The sequence below is a fragment of the Hippichthys cyanospilos genome, chromosome 1 (assembly GCF_059441005.1).
Source record: "Hippichthys cyanospilos isolate Australia breed blue-spotted pipefish chromosome 1, RoL_Hcya_1.0, whole genome shotgun sequence".
NCBI classification, from domain to species: domain Eukaryota; kingdom Metazoa; phylum Chordata; class Actinopteri; order Syngnathiformes; family Syngnathidae; genus Hippichthys; species Hippichthys cyanospilos.
The window spans coordinates 1960636-1980182 of NC_142369.1; the positions used below are offsets into that span (position 1 = coordinate 1960636).

General features: G+C 46.5%; 3 protein-coding genes across 10 annotated transcripts in view; all 3 read left to right on the forward strand.

The window, feature by feature from the left end:
* adamtsl3 (ADAMTS like 3) overlaps window positions 1-11316 on the forward strand; it is a 70901-nt gene extending 59585 nt beyond the window's left edge. For 3 of the 8 annotated variants that reach the window (XM_088424742.1, XM_088424743.1, XM_088424739.1), the window contains 12 exons: window positions 2114-2415; window positions 2487-2619; window positions 4859-5069; window positions 5151-5330; window positions 5653-5806; window positions 5885-6755; window positions 6838-6965; window positions 7960-8053; window positions 8114-8321; window positions 8771-8880; window positions 8954-9156; window positions 10389-11316. In XM_088424742.1, coding sequence (XP_088280868.1) covers window positions 2114-2415; window positions 2487-2619; window positions 4859-5069; window positions 5151-5330; window positions 5653-5806; window positions 5885-6755; window positions 6838-6965; window positions 7960-8053; window positions 8114-8321; window positions 8771-8880; window positions 8954-9156; window positions 10389-10501 — 2707 coding nt within the window. In that variant the 3' untranslated portion in view covers window positions 10502-11316. Of the gene's footprint in view, window positions 1-2113; window positions 2416-2486; window positions 2620-4858; window positions 5070-5150; window positions 5331-5652; window positions 5807-5884; window positions 6756-6837; window positions 6966-7959; window positions 8322-8770; window positions 8881-8953; window positions 9157-10388 lie in introns of all 8 variants that reach the window. The other 5 variants (XM_088424741.1, XM_088424740.1, XM_088424738.1 and 2 more) reach the window with 3 other exon arrangements.
* A 396-nt stretch (window positions 11317-11712) lies between these two features.
* Window positions 11713-16941, forward strand: larp7 (La ribonucleoprotein 7, transcriptional regulator). Its single transcript, XM_088418724.1, has 12 exons — window positions 11713-12132; window positions 12200-12300; window positions 12367-12450; window positions 12895-13059; window positions 13140-13242; window positions 13793-14092; window positions 14163-14292; window positions 14899-15098; window positions 15187-15290; window positions 16184-16343; window positions 16580-16671; window positions 16745-16941. Exons 1-12 carry the CDS (start codon window positions 11946-11948, stop codon window positions 16820-16822), a joined length of 1704 nt encoding a protein of 567 aa, XP_088274850.1. The 5' UTR covers window positions 11713-11945; the 3' UTR covers window positions 16823-16941.
* An 851-nt stretch (window positions 16942-17792) lies between these two features.
* The window catches only part of col25a1 (collagen type XXV alpha 1 chain), a 121493-nt gene continuing 119738 nt past the window's right edge, over window positions 17793-19547 (forward strand). Inside the window, exons 1-2 of the mRNA XM_088424835.1 lie at window positions 17793-18154; window positions 18244-18313. Coding sequence (XP_088280961.1) covers window positions 17930-18154; window positions 18244-18313 — 295 coding nt within the window. The 5' untranslated portion in view covers window positions 17793-17929. The remainder of the gene's footprint in view (window positions 18155-18243; window positions 18314-19547) is intronic.

Below are 19547 nucleotides of genomic sequence, written 5' to 3' on the forward strand. Positions count from 1 at the left end.
TTCATTCTGTTTATTTTGATTTTAATTTGTGAATATTTTTTAGTCCGAAACTTCACGTCGTAATTAGCATTTCGCGGGCCTCAGAAAATGATGTGTCGGGCCACATCTGGCCCCCGGGCCTTGCGTTTGACACCCGCGCTCGAGTTGCTGTTCAAGTTAACGACACGTAAACAAACAGGCAGGTAAATGACCTTTTATGGAGTCCCAAAATATAATCACGCCCACTCATTGAAGCCAATATCGTAATTATGATGACGGGCCTCGCGTCGGGCTTCCAATATGTCACGTGAGTTGCATATCGGCGTAAAGGGGCTGAGTGACCGTCTTGGATAAACTCAATTTACCGTTGAGCTATTCTGGGTGGAGCCCAAGAGGGATTAGCGTGTGTGTTGGTCGTTCGCCCTGTCCCAAGCCCGATGCTTCACGCTTCTTTTCTCGAACACCTGCGATGTGGGATCCCGCTCGTAAATGTGATGTATGGGGGTCACGCGAGGTAACAAAAGGGAAGTTGAAAGCAACAGAAGGAGAAAAAAAAAAAATCTTTCGGAGCAGGTCGGCCTCCTTTGTCGCAGGCTTCCCGTGTTGCTTGAGCCCGGCCGCAGATGTCGCAGATGTTTTTGCTCTTGCATATCATTTGACTAATAAAGGCCGCCCTCCAAAGATATTTGGAGCGCGGCCCGGCGCCTCGCATGACTCGCATTAGCGAGCGTGTTCGCCAGTTTGAAACATCTGCGACTTTGACCGGTCTGCGAAGTGAGAAAGCCGCCATGAAGGACAAAGAAACGCCGCTTCCCCCCTGCAAATACACGCCTGTAATAAAGCCTCGTTCACGAGCCAACACTAATACGCAATCTGCCAACCATATGGGACAAAATTACAAAGACTAATCCTGTATCGGATTTACAGAAGAAAAAAAAAGAAACGCCGGCGCTCAATGAAATATTTCCACTGTCGGAAATGTAATTGATGAGATTAGGAAGGGGCTTTGGCGGATATTGCAAACATCTGCTCGCGGAAGACATCACGATAACTCACAAACATCTCTTTATGGACGTCTTTTATTTGCTAACGCTAAACACATCGCATGCGTCTAGCTAGCACGACTGCAGCTGACGTCGTGCGGGGAGATGATTCAACCGAGGCGAAGATTCATCTTTCAGTAACGAGCGGCAGCTCTTTTTACCAACCCTGAAAACAGTCTGATTGAAACCAAAAAATTCCCTCCCTTGATCTGTTCATTCAAGCTGAGCGCTTTTTACGCGCGTTCCTCGAGAACTTGGGATCGACACGGAGCGCGTCTCGAAAGAAAGTTAGCGGGATTCCATCTAAAGGTTTTCCCTCAAGCTGTTGAAATGTTGAGAAGACCTTGATTACTGAAAAAACGAAGTTTGCCAATACTTAGGTAGACCTAAAACCACCATGTCAGGTTGGAAGAGTTTCATTTGGGAATTCTAGTCCTCTAAGAATGTATGCAGAGGTACGATGAAGGTATGGAACCATAAAACCGGTAGGATCTTAGGGGTATGAATCTTAGTCTCATGGTACGATTCATTTCAGAATCGATTTTGGATTCAGCTTGAGTTGACATGCGTCTGTGATTTGTTACCGCAAATAATAAAATGCTCATGGACGAGTCATTGCGGTTTGGTGCGTTGAAAGAGTATTTCCACAGATGTTTGAGATGTCCTACTTTGTCCACGCAGCTATCAGTCGTTGAGTGCCAAGCCTTGTTCCTCTTGGTCCTACATTGGAAACGCGCCACCGGAAACGTTCAGCTCCCAACGGTCCGATTATATTTACGGTGATTCTTCGAGTCAAAAGCACAAAGTTGTTCTTGATCTATGCTGCAAACATGAATGTGAAAAAAAGTAGATGATTTTTTTTTAAATTGATTTATTATATGAATTGCAACGGTAATTGATTATCAACTCTCCCGATAGTCTTCCGATTCTCAGCTTTCTGACGCCGATCGGTCGTTTTTCCCAAGAATCTTCCGATTTCACGAAAACCACCCTCACCCCCGTCAAAAATCCGAAGAGGCTCGTGACCAACCTGCACCGTTTAGATGAATGTGGATAAGGGTTCTTGTATGACGCCGGTTTCCCATTCGCAGCTTCATCCCTGGCGCCTGGCAGCCCTGCAGCAGAACCTGCGGTACCGGGACTCAGCGGCGCACGGTCAAGTGCCGGGTGTTGCTGTCCTTTTCTCAGACCGTCGCCGACCTTCCCGACGACGAGTGCAAGGGCATCAAACCTTCCGTGAGCCGAGTCTGCTACCGGCGTCCGTGCCAGGAGCAAGAAGGCGACGACGACCAGGACCTGGAGGAGGAGGAGGAGGAGGAGATCCTCCAGAGAGATGAGCTGCATGAATGGGAATATGACGGCTTCACAGAGTGTTCCAAGAGTTGCGGAGGAGGTAGAGGACTTTCCCAGCGACCGTCACAACTTATTTACTGCTCAAAATGCTGACTTGTGTTTGAATCTCAGGTGTGCAAGAGGCTGTGGTGATCTGCCTGAACAAGCAGACCAGGGAAGCCTCAGCAAACCAGAGTTTGTGCCTCACCAACCGCAGGCCGCCGCCGCTTCTCCTGGACTGCAAAACGCAACCTTGCCCCCCCAGGTAAAGGCTTTCAATTGCAGCTTTAAAATAATGATGGGACTCTTGGCTCTTTAAAGGCTCTTTGGCTCTTTAATATATATTAACCAATATATATATATATATATATATATATATATATATATATATATATATATATATATATATATATATATATATATATATATATATATATATATATATATATATATATATATTGGTGCGGGTTAAGATTTTTAAATATTTAGCCAATTTTCTCATTTTTTAAAGGACACTTGTCACTTTTTAAAGGACAATTTAAGGGTATCAGTTGGATTCACTGCCCAGCCCTTGACGAAACGACCCGATGGGGGCGATTAGCCGACAAGACAAAAATCGCGTTTAGCGGCGGCATGTATTTCTCACGAAATGTCCAATGACAGCCGGGTTGTAGAAGTCAATTTCCAAGAGCTCCCGTGCCTCCACCAGTCTCGCACCTGCAACCACTTGACTGTGAGAAAACAGCTCCCGCTATGAAATGAACATAATCCCTTCGTATCCCCGTGACATTATTTCAGTAAATCAGACGGAGACGGATGGCTGGCCGCACGGCGGAGAACAGGAAATAACAATTGAATTTGAATGAGTGCGGACCACTGATGGCGCACTTTTGGACTACTTAGCGCTCCTTGTGGTGTCACGCTCCGCTGCTCCCTCCCGTCAGCCAACGCGGAGGCTGGAAGCCTGTTTTTGCAGGCTTTGACTTTTGTTTTCAGGCACAACAAACGCCGCGTCGGACGTGTTTCCTTTGGCCTTCCTCTCTGTCCCCGAGGCCTCGTCGCACTCCCACGCGAAGCTCGGCTCTTTGGATAGCGTTCCCCGTGAGGAGAAACGGCCACGGCCTTTACGGCGAATGCCCCGATACACGCAACATTCCCGCGTTCTCCTCAGGGCCCGGGAGTAAATACGAATCGCTCGGAAATGAAAATGTTGAAAGTAGGCTCGATTCATGAAGTGGGAGAGGGATTAGTTCGTCAGACTCGCAGCGTGTGGGTGAGAAAAAGCACAAGTGCTAAATCTCATCCAAGAGCAATCACGCTTTCCGGGTTGTAAAAAGCAAATCGGAGTTGGACATCGCAGCGAGGAAAACGCCGCAATCGGTTCATTTTCGACGCTAACTAGTTCAGTGTTACGCTCGTAAATTTTCAAATGAAATCTTCACGGTCCGTAACTTCTAAAACTGCACTCATAGTTGGCCTGTTGGTACTCGCCAAGAAGCTCCCCAAAATCTTAGATAAGGAAGGGGGAGAAAAAAAACAAGGAACAGAGGAGGAAGAGAAAAAAAAAACAAGTCAGTCCACGACCCCAACAGGGGCCATAGTATAAGCTACGGAAAACCTCGCGCATGTCACATAGGCCGATGGTCCCCAACCTTTTCATCACCACGGACCGGTCAATGCCTTACATTTAGATTGTGGACCAAGGGTGTTGGCTGCTCTTAAAAGCCACATCATCCTTCTCACAATCTCACTATGTATGTAATATCAACAGCAGCCAGTGGCCGAGACCGTGCTAAATATTGTGCTGACCATGCTGCGCTATCGTTAGCTTAGCACAGTAACTACGGTTCAACAGCTGTTAAGTGAAGCAAACGCCGCACATACCAGTTGTACCAAGTTCTCGCTTCCGCCTTTCGACAAGCCAGGTGAGGGCTCTTGCTTGGTTCCGTTTTGTATTGAAAGCTCAGCTGGCCGTGTCGGATCGCTCCCGGTGACCGCAAAGCGGCCGCCATGATTCATTCCTGCCCCCTGCGTGAGCCGTTGAATGTTCCCGAAGTTGATTGGCTGTCGCGACGCGAAACGCGGAAGAAGTAAAAAAAATGTAACTTCACGCGAAAGACGAAATTTCGCTTTTCGTGACCGCGCGCGGCCATCGCGTCGCTCCATTCGCGTCCATCGCGTCGCCCGACGTGCATTCGCGCCCGGTCACGCAAACTCCATTGACTACAAGACAAAAAGCTCCGCTTTTTCGCCTCGTTCGCGTTTGGTGTGCGCGTACCATTAAACTAAATCATCTCCAAAACATTATTTCGGGTGCAGCCCACCTGGCCCGGTACCAGTTGATCCACGGACCGGTACCGGTCCGGGGACCGAGGGTTGGGGACCGGGGGGTCGGGGACCACTGACATAGACCACAAATCTCTCGGAATATATCTAGGAGACTACGGAGAGCGAGATGCAAGCAGGCAGACTGGCAACATGTACACTAATGGTGTTTTTTACAGGTGGGAAGTCGGAGAGTGGAGCCAGTGTTCTGCGTCTTGTGGTGTTGGTCTGATGTCCCGCACCGTAGCTTGCGCTCGCCGCCCATCCCCGGACAGCAACAGAACTGAGGTTTTGCCAAACGAAAACTGCCACGATCCAAAACCAAACCCCGTCCAGGCCTGCAACCGCTTCGACTGCCCTCCCATGTGGGAAGCGCAGGAATGGGGACAGGTAAGACAAACGAGTCATTCCGAGTCATCCTTCGTAGGGAGATGACGTCACACTTGTCTTTGTCTGTTATTGTGTCTTTAGTGCGCCAGTCGTTGTGGAAATGGAATTGAGAGGCGACTGATCCTGTGTAAACAGCGTTTGGCAGACGGCAGCATTCTGGAGCTGCCGGATTCGTTCTGTTCGTCCAAGATGCCGGCAAACCAGCGGCTGTGCAAGGCGGAGCAGCGGTGCCCGCCGCTGTGGGTCACGAGCTGGTCTCAGGTAGGCTTTATCCAATCAGTCGCACTCACGCTATGCCGCGCTAAGCTGTGAAGGCAGGGCTATCCAAAAAACGTGTTGTTTTTGATTCTTCAATATGTTTTGCTGCTGAAAATGATTGCTATTTATCAATAGAGCCCGATTAGACGTCATAAGAGAAAAATTTCTATTTTAGTGCAAAAACGTTTCTCTGCACATCTAAAAAAAACTGTGTTCAATGTATTAGAAACAAACAGCGGGGCGCAAATGGCTCCCAGGCTTCAGTTTGAACAATTTGTATGGCAATTTCCTTCTGAAAATGTCCTTTTTTTTTGTCCACATACAGTGTTCAGTGACTTGTGGCAACGGTATGCAAAGACTTGAGGCAGTCTGCAAGAAACAAGGGGAGGATGGACAATATCACATCCTAGATCCAGACAACTGCTCCTCTCTGACGCGACCCACCAGGGTCCGACCGTGCTCTCTTAGGCTCTGCAAGAGTAAGAGTCCCGCCTTACGCTTTCATTGGACGGTTGTAAAGAGAGAGAGTAACCAAAGCAGTGCATCTTTCATCACAGATTCACTGAAACCCGATCCGACTATCCTGGCTGAGAGAAACGTGTATATTCAGTGGAGGAAGAGCAGAAAGGTCCATCTGGTGGTTGGGGGCACTGCCTATCTGCTCCCTTGGACAACCGTGGTCCTTCGTTGTCCGACCCGCCACATTCGCAAGGCAAATATCCAATGGTTGAAAGAAGGGAAGCCTCTGGTGAATCTCCCTCACCTATCGGTGACCCCTACGGGCTTAGTGAAGATCCAGCAGGTCGGCGTGTCTGATGCCGGGACGTACACCTGCGTCGCAGGTCAGGCCAAGGAGCATTTAGTTCTAGAGGTCCTTGGTGCCAAGCAGAAGCTGTACAGAGCGGAGGCAACAAGCATACAGGAGCTCTCCAGCTACGCCGATGGATATAAAGATATCGTACAACGCTTTCTTCAACTCAAGCTCGAAAAAAACAAGACCGCCTCGGAAGACGGCATCCCAAATGTCGTCATTCTCGATAGCCGGAGGCTGGATCAGCTTGACGGTATCCGAGGAAAGCAAGGCGAGCAAGCCATTGCTCAATTACTCGGCGAGCTGTCCGCGTCCCGCTTTGGAACCAATCACTCAAATCTTCACCACCCCGAAATCCACGAACCTTCCGTGCAAGGACCCATTCTTCGGAAAGCAAACGCCAAAAACCATTCGAGCAGGTACAGAAGCCCAGTCATCATTCAGAACCCCGGGAAAGCCGGAACGATATCGTCCTCCGACGTGATCGTTCATGTCGGGATGCCGGTTTTGCTCCGGAAGCCCTATGCCAGTTTGGAAATCAAGTGCGAGTCTGTTGGTTTCCCAGAACCGTCCCGAACATGGACCAAAAATGGAAAACAGCTGCACTACGATAGCAGGTAAGGCCAGACAACTCGCGGAATAAAAGTGCGGGTGAGCTTTCAATTTTACTGAGTGGACGTCATCCGTTTGTGTCGGCAGAATAGAAGTGCTGCCCGATGGCTCGCTGAGGATTCGGTCTCCGAAACAGGCAGATGAAGGGCTGTACACCTGCACTGCCCGGAACCGATTTGGATCCTCGACGCTCTCGTCTTGGTTGCAGATTACAGGTGAGACAATCATCCACATAGCGTTGGAAAGAAATCCCATGTTTTCTTAATATGGAACCCAAGAGCCTCAGATAGAAACAAGCAGAGGTCCCAGAGTTGAACTCTGCGGAACACCCTTCGAGGGTGGGGCAGAGCACCAAAGGTTAACACTTAAAGGTCTTCCTGCAGAAACAAATGGTCTAAACTAATCAACTGTGCTACCAATAATGCTCACCTGGTGCTGCGAGAAAGAAAGAAAGAAGAAGGAAGGAAGGAGTAGCTAGCTAGCGAAGATAGACAGTAGCTAGCTAGCGAGATTTTGGAGCTAGATAGTAAGATGGAGCTAAACAGTAAGATAGACAGTAGCTAGCTAGTAAGCTTGATAGGTATCAATTTATTTGAAGAAAAAAATAGTAATGAAGGGGTGGATTAAATGGATGGATCGATGGAGTAGTTGGCTCGCTAGATGCTTGAGCTTGCTAGTCATACACTAGCTACTAAGTAAGCTAGGTATATAAATATTCCAAGAAATACCGAAAAAGAACAAGTCACTACATTTTAGAAGCGCAGAAATGTTCTGGAGATGTGTCTATTTTTCTGGTTCAAGTTTGAAGTTGCTGGAAAGTCACACGTGGTCACTCACGCGCACACAGTTTGAGCCACCGCAAATGTTTTTACATCGGTCGTGAAGCGGTGGCCGGCGGGGCTGAGTCAGTGGTGGGGAATGCGCGGTGCGCGCCATCAGCAGAAGTCCCTTCAGAGCCGCACGGTCCCGCCTCCTTTCAAAGTGCGACCACTCGCGACCTCTCTGGATTCCAATCAAAGCCACGGCGCCGCCGTTTCCCTCGCCTTCTGCCGCTTTTTTCACCCATATGACAACAATTAGATGGCTCAAGGGGGAAGTTTCAAAGAAGATAAAACCGCTACATTCAGAATTACAAAAGATAAGTGGGCTATCAAGGGACAAGTGGCTCTGTTATTTTTCTCCCGTAATTCCTGTCCACTGTATTTCCAGGAAGCGCAGGAAGAGACTGCGTCCAAGCTGCAGGAGCCACTGGCTTCTTTTGCCCCGACAGAAGCAACAACAGCATCCAGTCAGCCGCGCACATGTTGGTGGCTACAATTTTTGTCCATTTCCAAATCGGAAACTCATTCAACTTTCTCCCAAGTAGTTGGCGCGCCGACCCTTGGGCGCCGTGCTCGGTAAGCTGCGGCGCCGGCTCCCAGACGAGAAGAGTGCGCTGCGTGGGGGGTCCCGAGGGCGGCTCCGTGGAGGCGGAGCAAAATCGATGTCTCGGAGCGGGGCGGAGACCTTCTGACAGCAGGATCTGTAACGGTCTGCCCTGCGCCGCTTGGGCTACGAGCGCCTGGGGATTGGTGAGCTTCCTCGTCTTAGCCAATCATCATATCAAGTCGTGGAAAAATATGAATGAACTTGTATATTTACCACTGGTCTTACTTAAAAGAGAAAAAAAAGATAGCGACGTAAACCTGCAGTTGTCACAAAGCGTTACAAAATGTAAATAAAATGATCCCTTTGTATTCGATCTCGCAAAGCAAAGTGCAGTAGTTTGACGATTCTTTGCACTTTGAGGCAGAGATCATTTTTAATGTGTCCAATCCAAAATCGCTTTGAATCAAATTGATTCTGGATCAAATCGGAGACCCCAAAATCGAATAGAATCAGTTCTTCCCACGCCTAGTGACAGAAACGAAGAAAGTCATGGTCACAAATGAAAATCGGTGTCGGAGTGAAGCCACGATAACTGAATCGTGGTGTATTTTTAAAAACTTTAGAATTTTTGTATTTTTTTGTAATGTTTTAGTGTAGCGGTCATTGCACGGGTCCGAGCTTGGCAGCACAACACCGCAATGTTTTCTGCCGAGACACAAACGGCACCAAAGTCACCTCAAGGATGTGCGGCGGACTCCGACGGTAAAAACGAACAACGCGACGAAACCTTTCCTTTACCGGGTAGCTCTGGATAACGGCGATGTGCTGTTCCAAGACCCAGCTCCAGCAGGAACTGCTCGACGGCCGCCTGCGCCCCGCGCTGGCGAGTGGGACCGTGGACTCAGTGCACCGCCACTTGCGGCCGGCACGGCTTCCAGTCGCGCCGGGTGGTGTGCGCGCCGCAGCAAGGCGGTAGCTGCGGGCGGAGGCCGCGTCCCGCCAGCTGGCAGCGTTGCAATACGGTGTCCTGTGGCAGAGGTGAGACGTTCCAACATCCAACGGTGCGGTTCACCAAACCGTGCGATATGTCCAAGAGGAGGGACGTCTCAAACCATTCGTGTAGTATAATGTCAGTAAATGTATTATTTTAAAAGCGCAAATGTGTCGCGGGGTGTGAGTGGACCCAAAAGCATGGTTGAGGCAGGTAGGGATGGAGACCAGTTTTTTGTGGAAGGAGACTGGCAGGCTGAATCAAGTCCAAGCAAATTGTTTGTTTGGGGATAGGCGAATGTGTGGTTGCATTGGCAGATCAGGACAGCGGGCGTTGGGATAGCCAGGGGCAGGCGGGTTGGGGTCCAGGCGGGCAGGGGATGGGCAGGAGGGTAAAATGATCTGACGAGGACTTGACAAGAAATGGCAGGCTTTATGCTGAGCTGGTAAGTGGTGATTGGACTGCAGGCGGGCTTTATGACAAAAATAATATCTTTTAGACCAGGGGTGGCCAAGTCCCGTCCTCGAGAGCCAATTTTCTATGTTTCCCTTCAACCAAGGGAAACAGAATCCTGATAACGACCGTGCTCATTAGACTCAGATGTGTTGCTTGAAGGGAAACGTGGAAAACAGGCTGGATTGTGGCTCTTGAGGATCGGACTTGGCCACATTTGTTTTATGCAATCAGAGAACTGCCATTGTGGAATAAGCATATTTGAGGGGCGAATTCATTCAAACAATTTCGTAAACGCATATTGCGTCACAAAACGAGGAAACTTTTCAGAACAGAAATAAAGCAGAGTGAAATCACACAAATAAGGAATCAACTATTTTACCGATGTATTGACATAATGTAGGCACAATTCCATTTTTCCATTGCATACAGTATATCCAAATCAATGCCACATGGCTTTACGGGGGGGAGAAAATGCTGTGTTTTAGCATTTAGACTACAAGTATCTTTGAACACAATTGCAAGTATTTTCAAACATTAATCACACAAAAAACGTATTTGCAAGTACTTTTTAACATTTTAAAGTACGCTTGAACATATTTGAACGTATTTGCAAGGGTTTTCGAATGTATTCGCAAACACGTTTGAACATATCGGCAAGTGCGTTCGAACATATTCACCAATACGTGCAAATGCATGTTCAAGTACATTTGAACGTAATTGTCAGTATGTTTGAATGTATTTGCAAGTCTTGTTTTTTGTGTTTTTTTTTTTTTAAACACTAAGCATTTGGAAGTGACAGGGGTTATTGCTCTGTTGACGGCAGCCTCCGGCGAGTGTCGAGACAGCACCAGGTACTGCGAGAAGGTGCGACAGTTGGAGCTGTGCTCGCTGCCGCAGTTTAAGAGTCGCTGCTGTCACTCGTGCCTTGACACCTGATGGACAAGGGACGCCGGGCGCCATCCGGGATCTCCCGCTTCTCGCTACACACACCGACTCAACGGAGGGACGTATGGCAACATCACCGGCGTTTTCAGATGAGATAACCACTGGAAAAGGATTCGAAAGACGTTTTCCAAAGCGTTTTGGGAAGGCCAAAAAACTAACTCCAATTTGAGATTTGAACGGGAAAGAGTCGGAGTTTGAACTGAACGTTGCACTCATGACTGAAGCAAATACACAATGGGAAGAGCAAGAAAGAAAAAAAACTTATTTTGCACTTGAAACTCAACGGAAGTCTTTGTTTAAAACATGACTTGTTGATTTGTTTTTTCTAAGGTTACATTTATATATATTGCTTGGTGTTTTTTTGAAAAATGTATTCGTCTAGATGTGTAGTTCAACCACTTTCTATTTTTTGTATTGCTTTTGCACATTTAGTCTCGACGCGCCGCATGTTGTCGCCTGTTACTTGCGTTGTTTTTTTAATTCCTCCTTTTGGCCCCAGGTGACAAGCAAGCACAATGTTGAAAACCAGCAATATTGAAACATCGTTATTTTGTTTCTCTTTGAATTCTTCTCTTTTCTTCCTTATGCATATTTCTATCCATTATTTATTCACCGAATGTGCACTTTTGGATCGAGTGCAACACGGTAGAACTAGGCAAACTTGGCATTTGTTTAATTTTAAGAGGAGAAACTCATCAAAATATGAATTATACGCTTCATTTGTGTAGATATGTAATTTGTCTTATTTATTTCCATGCGTGCCTTTGTTTATAGTTTTGTAAATAAATAAAATGGGTTTTAAGTAACTGAAGTCGTCTTGTGGTGATTGTATTTGACGTACGATACGTGCCAATGGCGTCCTCTGCTGGTAATTTTGATCTATCACGCCTGTGTTTTTTTTGTTTGTTTGTTGTGTTTTAAGAGAAAATGAACCGCATTCTTTTTTAACGTTGTCTTTTATCGTATAATATTCTGCCTTTTGTTTTTGTCTATGACAACCAGTAGTTGAACAAAAACAACTAGGAATGGCTTTTAATTACGACAGAAACCCGGGAATTTGTGATTATTATTATTATTATTATTATTATTATTATGAAGAAGAAGAAGAAGAAGAAGAAATTGCTTCACGGGCTTTAGTTACATTTACTTTACTGTTTATTTCAATGCTAGGAGCTGGCGCATTCTTGTGACGTAAATTTCATGCGACGGTTGTGATCTCGGAACCGGAGAAATGAACGACTACCTAGCTCTCGTCAAAATAAAGTTTGTTATTACCATACCTGTCTATTTTTAGGCTAACCTTTTACATCGTCTGATGAATTTTTAGTTAACGTGCGAAGTGGGCTGGCTGTGTTGTAATTTTAAACGCCACATTAGCCGCAGCTTGGAATTCCTTCTGCACGTCGTGGTTGCGTTTTGGTCGCCTCGGAAGAAAATGATGGACGAGTCGAAGATCGCCTCAGATGACGGAGTTCCAAACAAAGACACGGACAGAAAAAAAAGATCTCGGGTGAAGCAGCTACTGAGCGAAGTGAAGAAAGTCGTGGAATTCTGGTTCGGAGACGCCAACCTGCACAAGGACCGCTTTCTGAAAAAGATCATTGACCAGTCGGACGACGGCTGTAAGTCATTCAAATTCGACTCTTCAACCGCTTTGTTTTGATGATGCCTTTGTGTAAATTGTCTCAGATGTTGACCTGTCCGTGTTGACAAACTTCAACCTGATGAAGAAGCTGACGAGCGACACCAAGTTGATCGCCAGGGCTTTGAAGGATTCTTCTGTGGTGGAGGTAAACTTGCAGAACATTTTACCAACGCGATCCGATGGCCAGCTAACATATGTAGGCAATGTTCAGGTGAATTTAGAAGGCGATAAAGTGAGACGGCTGCATCCCATCGGAAATGTTCCAGTGGACGTGGACAGCCGCACAGTTTACGTGGTAAACTTTTATATTGTTTGAGATGTTCAAAATCACTTTTGTTTTCTTGTTTTTACTAGTACAGGTATTCAACTCTTGATTAGTCACTGACACTGTTACCAAGGACTTAAGTATTTTGCTACCTAAAAATAAAAAGCAAAACGCTTACTCCAAGCCATATTTAGCCATTTTCCACAAGACTGCAAGAAATTGTCCATTTTCTGTTGCTCTCATTTTGGGCACAAGAGAACAGCCGATACTGCTATCGACTCTTTTTGATCGAACAGATCAATTATCAACTCTGATACAATTACCTTGTGTCAGTACTCGTACAAGAAGATAATAGATTGGTAAATTAGAGGTGACGTGCAGTCCGATATCGACCCGATGCGATATCAGCAGGAATTATATAACGTTGTTTGACCGGCGTCCCGCTGTTGTTATTCATTGAACATGCCCAACCAGGAGCTTCTACCCAAGGACGTGACTCACTCCTGGATCGAGAAGGTCTTCTCCAAATGCGGAAGAGTTGTTTATGCCAGCATCCCCAAATACAAATCCTCCGGGGATCCCAAAGGTTTTGCTTTTGTGGAGTTTGAGAAACCAGAGCAAGCGACAAAAGCCATTGAGGTGAGCATTTGTTCATCAAAATAAGCCACGGACTAATGAGAAGTGAAAAACTTGAATGGGTTTCCTCTTCTTCCACCCAGATGCTCAACAACCCCCCCGAAGATGCTCCGAGGAAGCTGGGAATGTTCCCCAAGACCAAGAAGGGAAAGCCCATGTGGTTGCCTGCTGACAATCCGCTTGCAGGTAGAATTTGCCTGCCTGCACAGAAAAAAAAAAAACAGTCTAGTCTAAACATGACATTCCGATTAATGTTGTGGTTGTAAAAAAAAATGGTTGAAAATCTACTATTATATATATATATATATATATATATATATATATATTTAAACAAGGTGCCAGCAATTTTGCCTCTTGTTTGCTTCTGAAACTAGCATCACAGTTGATTCAGGTCACTACCAATCGCAGCTTGCAATGGTCACATGACCAAACCAGAAAACAGCTGAGCCATGATTGGCCGTTGCCTGAGAAGTAGAGCCATGATTGGTCGTTACCTGAGTCTTGAGCAACTGTGATGTCATTTTCAGTTGACGGCAAGTCGCAAAACGTGTGTTGAAAAGTATCACTCGTATTTGAGCGATACTTTAATTATCAATATTATTATTACTGCTGAAATGGGATAAATAAGAAAACTCTTTGTTGAACTCATTTAAATATTATGCTATCAAATTCGTTTGGTCTTTCCCTGTAGAAAGAGTGATTTCTAATTTTATTTTTTGCTTTGAATTTCTTGCAGGTGGCGGCAGGGAGGAAGAGAAGAAAAAGCGGAAGAAGAAGAAAAAGAAACCGCCGGCCGAGGAAGCCAAAGCGGCGCCGATGGACGCCGAGCCGTCGGACCAGGTGGAGCAGCAACAGAAGAAGAAAAAGCAGCAGCAGGAGGAACGGCAGCAAAGCTCCGACGCCACGGGTCAAAAGACGGCGGGTAAAATCGCGGAGAAAAAGCGACACCGCTCGCACGCGGCCGACCAATCGGAAACGGCGGTGCCCTCCAAAATGATGAAGCTGGAGGAGAACGATCAAGCCGCATCCCAGAGCAGTAAGCGTCCTTTTACGTGGCAAAGGCTGGCCCAGAAAATCAAGAAAATGTCATTGCGTGCATTCTGCAGACCCTCCAGCGGAGGGCGAGAAAGAAAACCAAGACGACTCGCTGGTCAAAGCCAAGAGGAAGAGGAAGAAGAAACATAAGGAGAAGCTGAAAATCGGCGAGGAGGTCATCCCGCTGAGGGTCATGTCCAAGTAAGAACCCACTTAGGCATGGACCCATATCACATGCTATGATAACCGTGAGCAAAACTAGCGCTGTATCACAGTTACATTCCCCCAGTAATTGATACTATTACCTAAAGTAATCGATTAGCACTTAAATACCTTAAGTAGTTGATTAGTTTAGTGCTTGAACACGAGCATACTTTAGAAATTCATTCATTCTTTTTTTTTATTCACCAGCTATTGTTATTAATATAATAACCACCAATTATTGTTTCTGTTTTTGTACTTAAAGTTAACACAATCACTGTGGTTCTATAGTTACACGGCAATTGAAATGCAAGAGTAATATAAGTGTAACACGAAAACAAAGCCAGCTAAGGGATCGTGCTCTAGGCTAGGGCTGCACAATTATAGCCAAAATAATAATCACGATTATTTGGGACAAGATAAGCAGTATGTAAACAAGACTAGATACTTACAAATAATATGAATAAACTAAAACTTAATTTGTGTAGATTTCATCCGTTACGTACACTACAAGCAAAACAAAGTATAATGATCCTATTGTGCTCCGTTTGACGCAATGAAAACCCATCGCAATCACCTGCCGATAATTGATTTTTTTGGCACCAGGGAATCGTGGCTGGTGCTCAAGGCCGAGTACCTGCGGCTGCAGAAGCGCAGCATGGGCTCCCTGAAGAAGAGCATCACGCGGCCGGATGGCGAGGAGCCACCCCAGGAGCCCCACCAGGAGGAGCCCCACCAGGAGGAGCCCCACCAGGAGGAGCCCCACCAGGAGGCGCCCCAGGAGCGGAACAACAGCGGCGAGAGGAGTGAGCGGAGGGCCGCGCGGCTTCACATTTATCGTGCTTGAAATGTGAACTCTTTTTTTTTTTTTTTTTTTTTTTTTTCTTTCTCCAGTGGAGACAAGCGAGAACGCGAGCATTCCGGGTCCGCAGTTCATCAGCGGCGTCATCGTGAAGATCACCGACAACAAGGCGCTTCCAGAGAGGAAGATAATCAAAGTGATTTGCACTTCAACCCTCAGCTTACTAGCCCTTTGTTCTTATTATTTGATTATTTTTCACGTCCAGTCATTAACTTTAAAAGAAAATAAATTTGTGCGGCTCGGTGGGGCTGTGGTTAGCACCTCACGTTTCACGGACCCGAGTTCAAAATCCGTGAATTTCCTGGTTATTAGGGACATCGGACAAAAGGAAATCTCCCTCCTTTTCGTCGCGTCTAGGAGTTGTAATCTACTCCCGCCCTCATTAATCGATGGTCGCGCCGGGAGCCAATCACGCGTCTTGTAGGAGTGCCCGTTTCCCCCATGAAACTCACACGCTGTGAGGTAGACGCAAAGGAAGACGAGGAAAGAGCAGCGCTGCGTCGGAGCGTTGTCAATTTTTTACCGACATTTCTTGTGTATTAGAATTTCAAATGTAAACTGATTGTTATCATGTTTAGTCAGCTCTAGGCTTTACCCTAATTCGACTTCCGCTAATAGAACCGCGGCACTGTGAAACTACAGTCAAAGGAATGGAAAGGGAAGGGATAACAGTACAGTTACTCTCTAAGGTTTAATCATTTCAGTAAACGAGTAAATCGTGTACTGCAGTAGTTTGATGTCTGACGGATAGCCGTTGCAAGTGCAATGATAGTTTATAGTTAAAAAAAATTAATTAAAAATACACAATGCAACGAGGGTACGATAGGGGAAGCGCAAAGTAGCGTGGGATCACTACAGTGCTATAATCCAAATGACCCAATGCTGCCATCTGCTGGCCATTTATATACTTTTTTTTTTAACCTTCCTAGCTTTTTAATTAAACAAAAAGCTGATCAAGATCTCACTTATTCCCATCAAAAAACAAAAATTGTTTTCCCCTTATGTTGTCCTCCGTCCTTCGGGATGCAGAACGCCCTGTGCAAGATCTCGCCCGTGGCGTATGTGGACCTGCTGGAGGGCGACACCGAGGGCTACGTACGTTTCAAGCGGCCGGAGGACGCGCAGGCCGTCCACCGCGCCCAAGCCCAGCTGCAAAAGGAGCACAGCTGGCACCTCGAGGTCCTTTCAGGTAGACCACACGCATGTCCAAATGCAGAAAAAAAAAAACGACGGACAAACGAAGCTTCATGAAGCGCTTGTGATATTTTGGCAGAAATTTGCTACATTTGCACTCCAGTGTTTATTTATGAACTAACAGCACCATCTGGAGGATGTAAACGATAACACGGGTGCTTCATGAAGCTTCATCTTAGCGTCACTTAAAAAAAAACAGGAAAGGTTTGTGAATTGTGTTGTTGTCCGAAGGTGATAACGAGCAGAGGTACTGGCAGAAGATCCTGGTGGATCGGCAAGGCAAACTCAACCGGCCCAGGGAGAAGAAGCGGGGCACGGAGAAGGTGAGACGGCTAACTCTTTCACGTCGCTTCCTGACAACTGTCCGGCTCATCTTTGACAATTTTTGCTCCTCAGCTCCTATCCAAAGCCGAGAAAATCATTACGGCTCGGGCCAAGGAGGCCAACAAGCACATTCGCTTTCAAGACGACTGACTGGATGACACTGGATTGTTTTGTTTTCTTTGTTGATGTAAATAGATGAAGGCCCTTGTTAAGACATGCGTTGTTTTTTTGTTGTTTTTTGTAATTTGATTAAAATCCAACTTTTTATACTTTTACACTTGCCATAATTGACCGGCAAACAGGGATTAAGAAGTGATCAAGTTATTTGAACCATCCTCCAACGACGGTGGGAAAAAACAGCATGAAAAGGTTTTTTGTTTTTGTCTCTATCTTTCTCCTACTAAGTACTATTGTGCTCAGTTGAGGACATCCTGGTCTTTCCAATGATGTCTCGCAATGTATTTTGCTGTCTTGTAGGGACAATGTTTAAGATTGAGACAGTTTTTCATTATGGACAGCAGGATTTGCTGCATCTTTCATTGTCTGTAGCGATAACAAACATTGCAGCCACCCCTCTCCCCCCATGTAATATAATTTAGTGATAACTAGACCTATGATTATATTTGAAACATACTGTTGGTCGTTAAGAACATATTTGTTTGCAGGTCTTTGAAATTTATAATCATTTATTCCCTTTTAATGAAGAACGGTCAAATGAGACTAAATCCGCACAAATGTGGACACAAATGCTTAGGCTGTGTCTTTTTTTTCAAACGTGTGATTAATGAGTGTGCGTGTGAAAAAAGCCTCCCCTTCGTTTTCTTAACGATTGCCGGTTTTGTCCGCTGGATGGCGACATTTACCCCGAAAAGCGTCATCGAACGACCTCTGCCTCATTAACATTAATTAGGATCTGCTGTACCTCCGCGTATGCGTCCCAGAGGTTTCTTTTTTTGTTGCCACGTTCCATGCAAAGAGTAGGGGAGGGAAAAAAAATAACAGCTTTATAGTGCGTTCGCTTGTCCAATGCAAGTTTAATCGAATGTAGCGTAGTCGTCATCCGGCGAGTGAGTGCAGGGTGCCACGAGGGTTTGGGGGCGTGTTGTTGCCATAACGAGGGTGGGTGGGGGCGTGCGTGGAAAAGCTCCGAGTGCCCACGCCGTCTTCACTTCCACGCGATTCCTCAGCGCCTCCTCTCTCGGAAAGCGGACGTCTGAGGTGCAACAAGTTTTTTTTTTCTTCTTCTTCTTCATTGGAATGGAGCGAGGAGCCTCCGCGGGGAACATGGACGGGAAAGTGTCCCCTCGGCGTCGGGCCGCCAGCGTCATCCCGTCGCTGTGCTCCGCGGCGTCCATCGCCTTCTGCGTGGTGCTCAGCATCCACGCGGCCGACGTCAGGCGCCGGCTGGCGGGCTTGGAGCGCGCCCCCGACGACCACTTGGATGCATTGGTTGCGCAAAAAGTCAACGAGATGCTCTCCCAGGTGAGATCCCCGCGCGCATGCCCGACGCGTCTTAATGGCGCTACGCTGACGTCACTATGTTTTCATCAACCCCCCGATCCCCCCCGCAGCGTTCTTACGAGCAATTCGCCAAGATCCGAAGCGCCCGGCAAGCGTCACCCGAATGCAACTGTCCACCAGGTGAGCCCCCCCCCCCCCCCCCCCCCCCCCCCCTCCGAGCGGTGCGTGGGAGTGAATGGAGAACGGTGCGTTCAAGGACGTCGCGGATGTTGCCGCGTGTTCCGCCGTGACGGATCCGCGCAGCTGAGATGGAAGTGAGCGGGCCTAAACATAGACGTGCCGAGTGGCTGGCACACTTGCGATGTCGTTGTGAAATGCGGGCAACACATGAGCTTCCTACTTGCCGCCGGTAGATGGGATCATTTGTTACCTCAGCTTCGCGGACGGTTTCGAGTTCATTGTGGCGCCCGGGATTTTGGATGGACTGGTTCGTAGTAGGCTCACGTACAGTGAAGAAGTTGGAAAAAAAAATACGTTACCCGGACTCAAATTCGCTTGGTATAAGCATGCACTTGAATGCACCATCACAATTTGGGTGAAATAAAAATATAAAAACAAGATTGGGGGATTCTAAACTAGAAAAGCCAATCACTGGTCACCTGTTATCCAAGTTTGTTCATTTGACATATGCAAGCTGGGCTGTGATTGGTTGTCATTATCAGGTGACAGCAAGTGGCAAAAAGGGCCACTCCGTGCGTGAGACAAATAAAACACAATATTCATCAGAATGCCATCTTTAGAATAGTGGGGCCTTTGTAAAGAAAAAAATAATTCACCACCAATTTCATTTGTCTGATGAGGATGAATATATTTTGAAGTGGAAATGCAAGGTGGACAGTTTGCTGCTGCTTTAGCTTTGACGGTCTGCTCTTGATCACGCTTTTGCATTGTGTTATTTGTGAGGTTTTCAATTTTGGCCAGAGTGAGGAAAAATTCAAATGAAAGCGCATAACCAACTCTGCTCCCAGTGGTCAAAGTGACTTGGCTGAGTAAATCATAAAATTGCACATTTATACCATAAATTGAGGGCTAGTTTGTCTCACAGAGCCTCTTCAAAAGGATGGTCAATGACACAACTACATTTGTTAGGGGGCTCTTCTGGTGCAGGTTATCCACAATTGTCAATTGCATTCTGTGACCGGAACTTGACATTTTGCTTTTCAAATTAAGGCCAAATTAACTGGAATGTGAAGCAATGTTTTGCTAAATTGTGGTCTAGTGAATCGTTTGTCACATGTATGTCTGTTTTTTTTTTTTTTTGGTTCAGGTCTATGAAGATTGTCATTGTAATTATAGACATAATTTTCAGGAAAATGTTATGTGATCTATCTTCTGGAGTTGCTAAACAAAATAT